Source organism: Phyllobates terribilis, unplaced genomic scaffold (genome assembly GCF_046119375.1).
Source record: "Phyllobates terribilis strain yellow unplaced genomic scaffold, ASM4611937v1 Scaffold_2__4_contigs__length_985480577, whole genome shotgun sequence".
NCBI classification, from domain to species: domain Eukaryota; kingdom Metazoa; phylum Chordata; class Amphibia; order Anura; family Dendrobatidae; genus Phyllobates; species Phyllobates terribilis.
The window spans coordinates 126,761,314-126,773,545 of NW_027362762.1; the positions used below are offsets into that span (position 1 = coordinate 126,761,314).

Sequence of the window (12,232 nt, forward strand, 5' to 3'; positions counted from 1 at the left end):
CGAGCTGAACGTAAGAAAATGATTGAAAAGTACTGTGCTGATGGAACAAGAACCGGAGGGTGCTGGCCCGATACTGCGGGATGTACTTGCACTGTCCAGTAAAGTTGAACTTGTTAAAACCAACCAGTTGTCCCCTTATGTGTGCGGCTGGTCCTGGAGCGGAGGACGTGGAGGCAGCGGGGGACGTCGGCCTACGCACCTTACACAGCACAACACATATGGACTGGGACAATGGGTTTGTAAAGTGCCAGGGTGTTATGGAGCAGCAGCTCGCCCCTGGCTACCGTCCTGGGCACCTTACAACCACACCACTCATTGGCAGCTTTCTGTGTACACTGTGCATAGGCAGAAATCTATCAATCAGTGGTGGGGGTGGGGTTATACAGGGCTCATGAATATGGAGGATTACATGTCAGCAGGTTTACTAGTGCTCTAGTGATAATCTCCTGCTGATTAAACAGGGATTTTATCACAGTAAGTGACAGCCTGTGGTAATATTCTTGGCCCTCTTCCAAATGTAAGTGCCCTGGTGGCCCATAATAGGCTGGTGTTTGACTTACTAAGCAGACGACCCAGCGCTTTATGAGATGCACAGGATCCAGCCTAATAACAAAATGGGATTTTTATTTTAATCAATTTCATTCTACTTGTTTTAAGTACACCACCAGGACAACAATAGTTCTGTCAGTACTACATAAACACCAAAAACTTTTTCTTGCCTGAACGGTACCATTACAGAGATTCTTTACAGTAGCCTCAGAATACAGAAATAACATAACTAGGTGCCACTTATATACCGTATTTTTCGGACTATAAGACGCACCGGACCATAAGACGCACCTAGGTTTTAAAGGAGGAAAATAGGAAAAAAAAATTTAAGCAAAAAATGTGGTCATGATGCCCTGTTATGGGGGAGGGGGTCTGCTGCTGACACTGGTATTGGGGTAATGTCCCCCAATTCTGTTAATATCCTACATCCTGATATGTATGGCCCCTCCTTCCTGGTATAAGTGGCCCCCATCCCATCCTGGTATGCATGGCACCCCTTTATCCCCCATCATGGTATGCATGGCACCCCTTTATACACCATCTTGGTATGCATGGCACCCCTTTATCCCCCATCCTGGTATGCATAGCACCCTCTGAGCCCCCATCCGGGTATGCATGGCACCCCCCCTTGAGCCCCCCAACCTGGTATGCATGGCACCCACCTTGAGCCCCCATCCTGGTATGCATGGCACCCCCCTTGAGCCCCCATCCTGGTATGCATGGCACCCCTTGAGCCCCCATCCTGGTATGTATGGCACCTTCTGAGCCCCCATCCTGGCATGTATGGCACCTTCTGAGCCCCCATACTGGTATGCATGGCACCCTCTGAGCCCCCATCCTGGTATGTATGGCACCTTCTGAGCCTCCATCCTGGTATGTATGGCACCCCCTGAGCCCCCATCCTGGTATGTATGGCACCCTCTGAGCCCCCATCAGGCTGCCTACAAAAAAAAAAAAAAAAAAAAAAAAGAACAATCATACTCACCTCCTCCCTCCTCCAGCGCTATACCGCTCTGCTGCCGACACTCTCACTGTGTGAGTGGCGCATGGCAGGGCATGCATGGCGTCCCTGCCATGCGCCCTCACACAGTGTGAGACGCTGTGCTGGAATAGTCACTGCTACCCACGCCAGGACTCTGTGCGTGGGGAGCAGTGACCATTCAGTCTGTTCAATAGCCGGCACACTGTACCGCAGCGCGGCTCCTGCTGCCGCTCTGTGGTCAGTGTGCCTGCTATTAAAGACCATGGATATTCACTACAACCCATGGGAGTGGGTTGTAGCGAATATTCATGAGCTTTAATAGCGGGCACACTGACGGCAGAGCGGCAGCAGGAGCCGCGCTGCGGCTACAGTGTGCCAGCTATTAAGAGAAATGAATATTCATTGCTCTACACGCCAAAGGGCGTGGGGAGCAGGGAATATTCATTTTCTTTAGTAGCGGGCACAGCTAGGCTGCAGCAGGTGGCTGCTGCCTCCTGTGCCCCGCTGATCCCCCGCTGCCGCTCCCTCCCCCAACCATTCGGCCATACAATAATATAGTATTCGGACTATAAGACGCACCCCCCACTTTCCTCCAAAATTTTGGAGGAAAAAAGTGCGTCTTATAGTCCGAAAAATACGGTACTTTGGCACTATCTGCTGCGAGTGTGTACACATAGAAGTACCGTATGTTCATATGTATAAATATATATATATATATATATATATATATATATATATACACACACACACACACACACACACACACGTGTATGTGGGTATAAATATAGATACATAAAAACACACACACACACACACTATATATATATATATATATACATACACATACATACATACATACATACATACATACACACACACACACACACTATATATATATATATATATACATACACATACATACATACATACATACATACATACATACACACACACACACACACACTAGATGGAGGCCCGATCGCATCGGGAGGGCGGTAATGTCACGATGGGGGCAGGCTTTGCAGTGTTGAGAATCTCTCCCCCCCCCATGTGCTCACCCACCTATCCGCTCTCTCTTTCCCCCATCTGTGCTCTCTTCTTTGATCTGTCTACTCCATGTGCTATCCCCCCTTGTCTGCTGTCTCTCTCCTCCCTGTGCTGTGTTCTCACCTCATGTGCTGTCAAGTTTGAGCTGTCTTCCCCCTGTGCTCTGTCTCTCTCCCCCCTTTTCGCTTTCTCTCTCCCCCATCTGCTGTCTTCTCCTCTCATGTGATCTCTTCTTTGACCTGTGTACCCCATGTGGTCTCCCCATTGTCTGCTCTCTCTCTCCACCCCTGTGTTGTCTTCTTCCCTCATGTCTTCTCTGGTTTGAGCTGTCTCCCCGCGCAGTAAATCAGACAGCCGCCATCTTTGTGCAGGCAGATAGCGGCAGTCACATTAAAACTGCGCACACGCTCCTCCTGTACAAAGATAGCGGCGGTAAGTGAATCATTCGGCTGATCCCGACGGTGTTCCGCTGGTGGTACCGCGCAAGAGGCTGGCACCACCAGGGTTTCCATATTGAGACACCCATCACTGGATGTCCCAATATGGCGGTGGACGAACTTCCGCCACTTGGAATTCTGGGATCTGGACGGAACAGGATGTGAAGACATTACAAGGTAAGTATATCAATAAATATATATATATATACACACACACATACATATACACACAGTTGTGCTCAAAAGTTTACATACCCCGACAGAATTTTTCCTTTCTTGGCCTTGTTTCAGAGAATATGAATGATAACAAAAAAACTTTTTCTCCACTCATGGTTATTGGTTGGGTGAAGCCATTTATTGTCAAACTACTGTGTTTTCTGTTTTTAAATCTTACTGACAACCAAAAACATCCAAATGACCCTGGACTGGTCCGCTACACCACACATCTGGGCAGAACTTGAAGGCGCTATCTAGTTATACTACAGCTGAGAACAGCAGTGGTAAGCAGTTGTAGTATTTCGTAAGCTGAAGTTGTCGGGGCCTAGTAGAAGATGGTAATTTCTGAAACCGCAGCATCAAAGTTAAAGAAGTTGTCCACAACTTTTTATTATCACCCCAATGTATTCAGCCGGTGCCCATAAGTGTTTTTCTCATTATGAAAACACTCGATGATGTAGCCTTTGGACACATCATAAGGAAAGTTAGCGGAGCACCTCCATTTATGACAATTATATGGGTCCTAGCTGGTGGTATCCACATATACAGTATCACTCATGTAAGCGGTTTCCACCCCCCTCCTACATATGAATCTGCCTTAAAAGTGGATTTCACAATACTAACTGCATATATTATTAAATAGATTTCTTAGACCTGATGACGCTAGCACGTTTACTTTGATAATCTGCGTTATTCCTCCATGCCACTTTTCTGCTTAGAAATAATTCTGTCATGTGCTGAGCACCTGAGGACTCTCGTAGTCAGACCGATGACAAGACATGGGCTACGGGACAAGACCGAGAACTTGTGGGAATGGCCGATGCCCCACAGAGCTCCAGATCTACCCACTGCCCACAAGAAACGTACGGGCTGCTGCAGACCACATCCATGGAGAGAGCGGCAGAAGAGTGGAGAGTCACTTCTCCTGCACTGGGCTCCGGGCGCCCCCAGTTCTGGGGTCGTGCGAGGGGGTTTTACAAAAATCTTCTACAAGATTTAATAATTAGAAAAGAAGTGACAAGAGCTAGAAAGATAAGGTTGTGGCTTCAGATGGCGGAGAAAAGAACATTTCCACCCGAAGCTGAATATTCATCGACACTTGTCCCACTTACATGAGGACTCCCCCGCTGTCAGTAACACTACAGAATTTATTCTCTTTGGAGTAAATGATCTTTATAGAAGATTCGACCTAACAAATCAGGGAAATATAAGTCCAGGAATTTTCCTGCTACCATCACATTAATGGGGCTGACCAGGAATAACACTAATGACCTCTCCATAAGTCATCGATAACAGACCGGTGATGGTCCACAAAGTAGCCGTTATTAGCTCCGGCCGGGTGTAAATGTTGTATGAATCCGTACATTGCTTGGTGGCCGCTCCCGGGGACTGCAGGTTATACCCCATTCACATAAATATGAGATGACGTGCTGGACCTGGGAGCGGATGCTACAATGCACGGAGCGGTGCAGCTCCAGAGCCCGGTGACATCCGGCTGGCAATGAGGTGCCAGGTGTCAGACCAACACCAATCTGATACTGATGACTTACCATCAATACGTTTCTCCAGGACAACCCCTTTTAATAAATGTGTTTAGCCACTACCTTGTTTCTGGGGATACTATAAACTTACGCCCTGATATAAGAGCAAACAAAAGCATCACAGAATAACTATATCACCTGCTCCCGGTGGCGCACCCCCTGCAATCACCTGCTCCTGGTGGCGCACCCCCACCAATCAGCTGCTCCCAATGCCGCACCCCTACCAATCTGCTGCTCCCGATGCTGCACCCCCATCAATCAGCTGCTCCTGAGATCGCACCCCACCAATCAGCTGCTCCCGGTGCCGCACCCCCACCACTCAGCTGCTCCCGGTGCCGCACCCCCACCACTCAGCTGCTCCCGGTGCCGCACCCCCACCACTCAGCTGCTCCCGGTGCCGCACCCCCACCACTCAGCTGCTCCCGGTGCCGCACCCCCCACCACTCAGCTGCTCCCGGTGCCGCACCCCCACCACTCAGCTGCTCCCGGTGCCGCACCCCCCACCACTCAGCTGCTCCCGGTGCCGTACCCCCCACCACTCAGCTGCTCCCGGTGCCACACCACCACATCTCAGCTGCTCCCGGTGCCACACCACCACATCTCAGCTGCTCCCGGTGCCGGAGCGAGGGTGGCGGGTGTCTCCCCCTCACCAATCAGATACTGATGACCTATCCTAAGCATAGGCCATCAATGTAAAAGTCTCAAACAATCAAGTGAAGTTACAAAAAAGTAGATGTAACGAAGTTGCCGCAAGAGGGAACAACAGACATATGAAGAGGTCGGACGCTAGATAATGGGTAAAGTGACAAGAGGAGAAGAGGAAGGCAATGAATTAAAGGCCTAAGCAACAAGCTTAGAGACACAGTTATTGATCAGGAGAGGCAGCAGATAGCAATCATTGACAGATCAATAGAGATTCATTGAGAATAATGCTGTGCCAGCACAGTCAATGCTCTTAGCAGAAGAGCGAAATTAGACCCCGATTCATTTTTACATTCTGGTCTATATTTCATATTAAACTGGAGAAAGCACTTTTCCTCCTCTTACTTGGTGCAATAGTTGGGTGAGGCCGACATGGTGGAATCGGGTACGGCACTGGCCTGTGGGGGTTATAAGTTGACGGCGGCTGTGAAGAAACGAAAAACAATGAACAGTTTTGTGGCATAAGACCTATGAGATAATAGAAAAAAATGGATAAAAAAAGAAATATGTCCAAATACATACCGGCTTACAGGGCCCAAGTATTCTGGCCGCAATGCCCTTGCCTTCATTGGTATCTTCACCTTCTTTCTTTATTGGGGTTCCCTTAAAAAAAAATGGTCAAGGATTGTCCCTAATATTACTGCAATCGTATCCATGCTTCAAAATTCCTCCTGCTATGCAGATCAAAGAATATGGACAGCTCTAAGGGCATTGTTGTTGTTTCTTTTTCTTTTTACCTAAATTCATGTATTTTGGCCTAAAAAATTGAATTTCAGCAAAAACTTGGCAATTCTTTTTTCTACAGCCTCCATTGCATGGACTATTGCTGGCCGCAGAATGAGTTAATGGAGAATCAGTCAGGAGTTTCTATAGCTTTTATCTTCATTTTTTTAAGCTCCTGTCACAAAGTTCAGCAAAAAACTTCATAAATCAGAGAGGAGTAGGAAGATACTCGGACCAAGCTCATGGACAGAAGAGAAAAATAAAAAAATAATCAGATTTTTATATGTTGAATGGACATTTTTTTAACTTTTTTACTAGATAAAAAAAGAGAGAAATCTTGCAACTTTCACACTAACCACTAACACTTATGCCTTTGCCTAAATCAAAGCATGTCAGAGATCTCCCTTACATAAGAAAAAGCAGTCACCCTACCGCTACCTAGAGTTCATGGGGCTGCAATAAAGCACGTCTATAAAAGTAGCAGAAACTTGGGCATAAAAGTTGCCGCCATAATTAAGTAAATTAAAAAAAAAAATCAAAAAAAAAAAAAATCAGGAAATCAATGAGAAAATATATTATTATTATTATTGCGCCATTTATTCCATGGCGCTTTACATGTGAAAAAGGGGTATACATAGCAAAAACAATTACAATAATCTTGAACAATACATGTCAGGGACTGATGCAGAAGGAGACAGGATCCTACCCGTGAGGGCTCACAATCTACAAGGCATGGGTGAGGATACAGTAGGTGAGGGTAGAGCTGGTCGTGCAGCGGTATGGTGGAGCGAGGGTTACTGCAGGTTGTAGGCTTGTCGGAAGAGGTGGGTCTTCAGGTTCCTTTTGAAGGTTTCATGATAGGGACAGTCTGATATGCTGGGGTACAGAGTTCCACAGCAGGGGGGATGCACAGGAGAAATGTTGTATGTGATTGTGGGAATAAGAGATAAAAGGGGAGTAGAGAAGGAGATCTTGTGAGGATCGGAGGCTGCGTGCAGGTATGTACCGGGAGACTAGGTCACAGATATATGGAGGAGACAGGTTATGGATGGGTTTGCATGCCATGGTTAGGGTTTTCAACTGAAGTCTCTGTGCGATGGGGAGCCAGTGAAGGGATTGACAGAGGGGAGAGGCCAGGGAATAGCGGGGGGACAGGTGGATTAGTTCGGCAGCAGAGTTTAGGATAGATTGGAGGAGTGCGAGAGTGGTAGAAGGGAGGCCACAAACAAGGAGGTTACAGTAGGCGAGGCGGGAGATGATGAGGGCATGGACTAGTGTTTTTGCTGAGGAATGTGCGGATACGAGAGATATTTTTGAGTTGGAGTCGGCAGGAAGTGGAAAGGGCTTGGATATGTGGTTTGAAGGAGAGATCAGAGTCCAGAGTTACCCCGAGGCAGCGAGCTTGTGGGACTGGGGAGAATGAGCAGCCATTGACTATGATGGAAAGTCAGATGGGGGGGGGTTGAGTGAGATGGTGGAAAGATGATGAATTCTGTTTTGTCCATGTTAAGTTTTAGAAATCTAGCAGAGAGACTTTAGGCCAAAGCATTGTCTGATGGTGTCAATCTTCTGCTTGAAGAATGAGGTAGAGTGTTCAGCCGAGGAGGCGCTGGTGGACGGAGGAGAGAATTGAAGGTGTTGAATAGCTGTGAGACAGAGAGGATATGAGAGATGTGAAGTAGGTTTGTTTTGCTGAAGTAAGTGTGGACTTGATGATAGAGGTGATGTCAGCGGAAAGAAGTGAAGTAGCCAAGTGGTGAAGTGGTCGAAGAAGGTGGTGGCTAGCCCTGGGGGGCGGTAAATGACAGCCGGTTGGAGGGGGAGTAGATTAAATATATAGTAGTACATATGGGAGTAAATTATATATATAATTTTCTGATTGATTCCCTCATGATCAATTAAATTTACAAAAAAAAAATAATAGAAAAAAAAACAGGAAATCAGTGCAAAAAAAAAATCATACCTGATTTGTTGATTTTTTTTAAAATTTACTCTATACTTTTAATTCTATAGGTGAGCCATTCCCTATGATACAGGCCCCTCGTAGACTGAGCTAGGAGGGCTGCATGGTGCATAATGATACAAGTGGTCACATTATCCTTACAGGGAATATCCCGTGGGTGCGACTGGGTCTTCCCTTAGGGTACGGATTTCCGGGGATCATCCCACATGAAGAAATCATAGCATTCGGGGCTTTGCAGCCTCTTTTCACAGCCTTCAAGAAAACAAATAGTATTAGTCAGAGCTCACATATCAGAATAAAACCACAAATTAAACTAGTCACACGTCAGAAAGCAGAAGCCAACATAAGTCGGCCCACTGATCACAGCTTGTGGCATATCCAGTGGATACATCAGAGCTATAAACCAGCCCAGATCATGTATTACTGAGCAGTTATTACAATTACGGGATGTAATAAGTATCAATAATCATACTAATATTGTCATTTATGTTAATATTTGGCTGTTAATTAGACATGACACTAAGAATATGTTCACAAATGGCCTTTTTGCAGGGTTTTATTTTTTTAATTTACTGCATTGTACAGTACTTTCAAAAATCTCATGCACACACTTGTTTTTTTTTTTTTTTCACGCTCCTAGGCATTTTTGGAAATCTGCAGCATGTTAATTTTTTCACCGTTTGCAGCATTTTTCTAAAGAATGGAATAAAAAAAAAAAAAAAAAAACGCTGCAAAAGCGTACCAAAAAACACACGGATTTTATGCAGCGGGTTTCTTGCCAACACTCTGTTTTTTTGTGAAGAATAAAAAACAAGCAAAAACCCTGCGTGTGAATGTACCCTAAAAAGCCTTTGGTTTTAACGCACTTTCATGTGGCCCCAGTGAATATCTGAGCAGATAAAGTGGCGTGGGATCATCTTATCACTGCTGCCAATGTTAGGACTCCCAATTAGACACTAGATGTTTACCCCGAGCAATGCGAAAAAAAAAACCTCAAATACCCCATTCTGTTACGTAGGTACCTGCTCCAGGATTCTTCTGCTGCGTTTCTTTTCAGTTTGGTTGATTTTAAAAAGTTCTTCGATTGGCTTATAATTTGATGCATCATGAATATTCCTGAAAAAAAGAAAGATTTTAATAGTCACAATCTAGAAGTTCAGAGCAAGCAAACAATGCACAGACCAAGCAAACATTAAAAAGAAGAGTCGGCTGTGTCCATAAACCCCTGCACCAAGAAGAGCCGGCTGGGTCCATAAACCCCTACATCAAGAAGAGCCGGCTGGGTCCATAAACCCCTGCACAAAGAGTTGACTGCGTTCATAAACCCCTGCACCAAGAAGAGCCGGCTGCGTCCATAAACCCTGCACCAAGAAGAGCCGGCTGCGTCCATAAACCCCTGCACCAAGAAGAGCCGACTGCGTCCATAAACCCCTGCACCAAGAAGAGCCCACTGCGTCCATAAACCCCTGCACCAAGAAGAGCCGACTGCGTCCATAAACCCCTGCACCAAGAAGAGCCGGCTGCGTCCATAAACCCCTGCACCAAGAAGAGCCGGCTGCGTCCATAAACCCCTGCACCAAGAAGAGCCGGCTGCGTCCATAAACCCCTGCACCAAGAAGAGCCGGCTGCGTCCATAAACCCCTGCACCAAGAAGAGCCGGCTGCGTCCATAAACCCCTGCACCAAGAAGAGCCGGCTGCGTCCATAAACCCCTGCACCAAGAAGAGCCGGCTGCGTCCATAAACCCCTGCACCAAGAAGAGCCGGCTGCGTCCATAAACCCCTGCACCAAGAAGAGCCGGCTGCGTCCATAAACCCCTGCACCAAGAAGAGCCGGCTGCGTCCATAAACCCCTGCACCAAGAAGAGCCGGCTGCGTCCATAAACCCCTGCACCAAGAAGAGCCGGCTGCGTCCATAAACCCCTGCACCAAGAAGAGCCGACTGCGTCCATAAACCCCTGCACCAAGAAGAGCCGGCTGCGTCCATAAACCCCTGCACCAAGAAGAGCCGGCTGCGTCCATAAACCCCTGCACCAAGAAGAGCCGGCTGCGTCCATAAACCCCTGCACCAAGAAGAGCCGGCTGCGTCCATAAACCCCTGCACCAAGAAGAGCCGGCTGCGTCCATAAACCCCTGCACCAAGAAGAGCCGGCTGCGTCCATAAACCCCTGCACCAAGAAGAGGCGGCTGCGTCCATAAACCCCTGCACCAAGAAGAGCCGGCTGCGTCCATAAACCCCTGCACCAAGAAGAGCCGGCTGTGTCCATAAACCCCTGCACCAAGAAGAGCCGGCTGCGTCCATAAACCCCTGCACCAAGAAGAGCCGGCTGCGTCCATAAACCCCTGCACCAAGAAGAGCCGGCTGCGTCCATAAACCCCTGCACCAAGAAGAGCAAGCTGCGTCCATAAACCCCTGCACCAAGAAGAGCCGGCTGCGTCTATAAACCCCTGCACCAATCATCATCTCATAAAACACGTGAACATTACTTATAGCTGATAAGAATCGGATTAAATAATAAAACAGTAATAGTCGCCTTACTAACTCTTCATACTGACACATCTGCAGCTGGAAGAAGAGACTGGCGGGTTGCCGGGGAAGAGGTAGGGGATTAATGAGAAATTGTATATCAAAATATATACTGGGTTGGACGAGACCTTTTATTGGGTTGATCTTTCTGTATACATTCACAGGGATGTCAAACTCAAACACACAGAGGGCCAAAATGAAAAACTTGGACAAAGTTGCGGGCCAACCCGTATACAATATAACTGGCCCCACAAAGTCCTCCATACAGAATAATGGGCCCCACATAGTCCTCCATACAGTATAATGGCCCCACATAGTCCTCCATACAGTATAATGGCCCCACATAGTCCTCCATTCAGAATAATGGGCCCCACATAGTCCTCCAAACAGTATAATGGGCCCAACATAGTGCTCCATACAGTATAATGGGCCCCATATAGTGCTCCATACAGTATAATGGGCCCCACATAGTGCTCTATACAGTATAATGGGCCCCACATAGTGCTCCATACAGTATAATGGGCCCCACATAGTGCTCCATACAGTATAATGGGCCCCATATAGTGCTCCATACAGTATAACGGGCCCCACATAGTGCTCCATACAGTATAATGGGCCCCACATAGTGCTCCATACAGTATAATGGGCCCCACATAGTGCTCCATACAGTATAATGGGCCCCACATAGTGCTCCATGCAGTATAATGGGCCCCACATAGTGCTCCATGCAGTATAATGGGCCCCACATAGTGCTCCGTGCAGTATAATGGGCCCCACATAGTGCTCCATGCAGTATAATGGGCCCCACATAGTGCTCCATGCAGTATAATGGGCCCCACATAGTCCTTCATACAGTATAATGGGCCTGACATACTGCTCTATACAGTATAATGGGCCCCACATAGTGCTCCATACAGTATAATGGGCACCACACAGTCCTCCATACAGAATAATGGGCCCCACACAGAATAATGGGCCCCACACAGTCCTTCATACAGAATAATGGGCCCCACATAGTCCTCCATACAGAATAATGGGCCCCACATAGTCCTCCATACAGAATAATGGGCCCCACAGTCCTCCATACAGAATAATGGGCCCCACATAGTCCTCCATACAGAATAATGGGCCCCACATAGTCCTCCATACAGAATAATGGGCCCCACATAGTCCTCCATACAGAATAATGGGCCCCACATAGTCCTCCATACAGAATAATGGGCCCCACATAGTCCTCCATACAGAATAATGGGCCCCACATAGTCCTCCATACAGAATAATGGGCCCCACATAGTCCTCCATACAGAATAATGGGCCCCACATAGTCCTCCATACAGTATAATGGGCCCTACATAGACCTCCATACAGTATAATGGGCCCTACATAGACCTCCATACAGTATAATGGGCCCTACATAGACCTCCATACAGTATAATGGGCCCCACATAGACCTCCATACAGTATAATGGGCCCCACATAGATCTCCATACAGTATAATGGGCACCACATATTCCTCCATACAGTATAATGGGCACCACATAGTCCTC

The 12,232-nt window shown here is 47.2% G+C and overlaps 1 protein-coding gene across 3 annotated transcripts in view; it reads right to left on the bottom strand.

Annotated features, from left to right (window-relative positions):
- The window catches only part of PROSER1 (proline and serine rich 1), a 71,390-nt gene that overhangs the window by 25,801 nt on the left and 33,357 nt on the right, over window positions 1–12,232 (bottom strand). For all 3 annotated transcript variants that reach the window (XM_073662577.1, XM_073662578.1, XM_073662579.1), the window contains exons 7-10: window positions 9,183–9,276; window positions 8,302–8,412; window positions 5,997–6,077; window positions 5,820–5,898 (exon numbers count right to left, since the gene is read on the bottom strand). In XM_073662577.1, coding sequence (XP_073518678.1) covers window positions 5,820–5,898; window positions 5,997–6,077; window positions 8,302–8,412; window positions 9,183–9,276 — 365 coding nt within the window. The remainder of the gene's footprint in view (window positions 1–5,819; window positions 5,899–5,996; window positions 6,078–8,301; window positions 8,413–9,182; window positions 9,277–12,232) is intronic.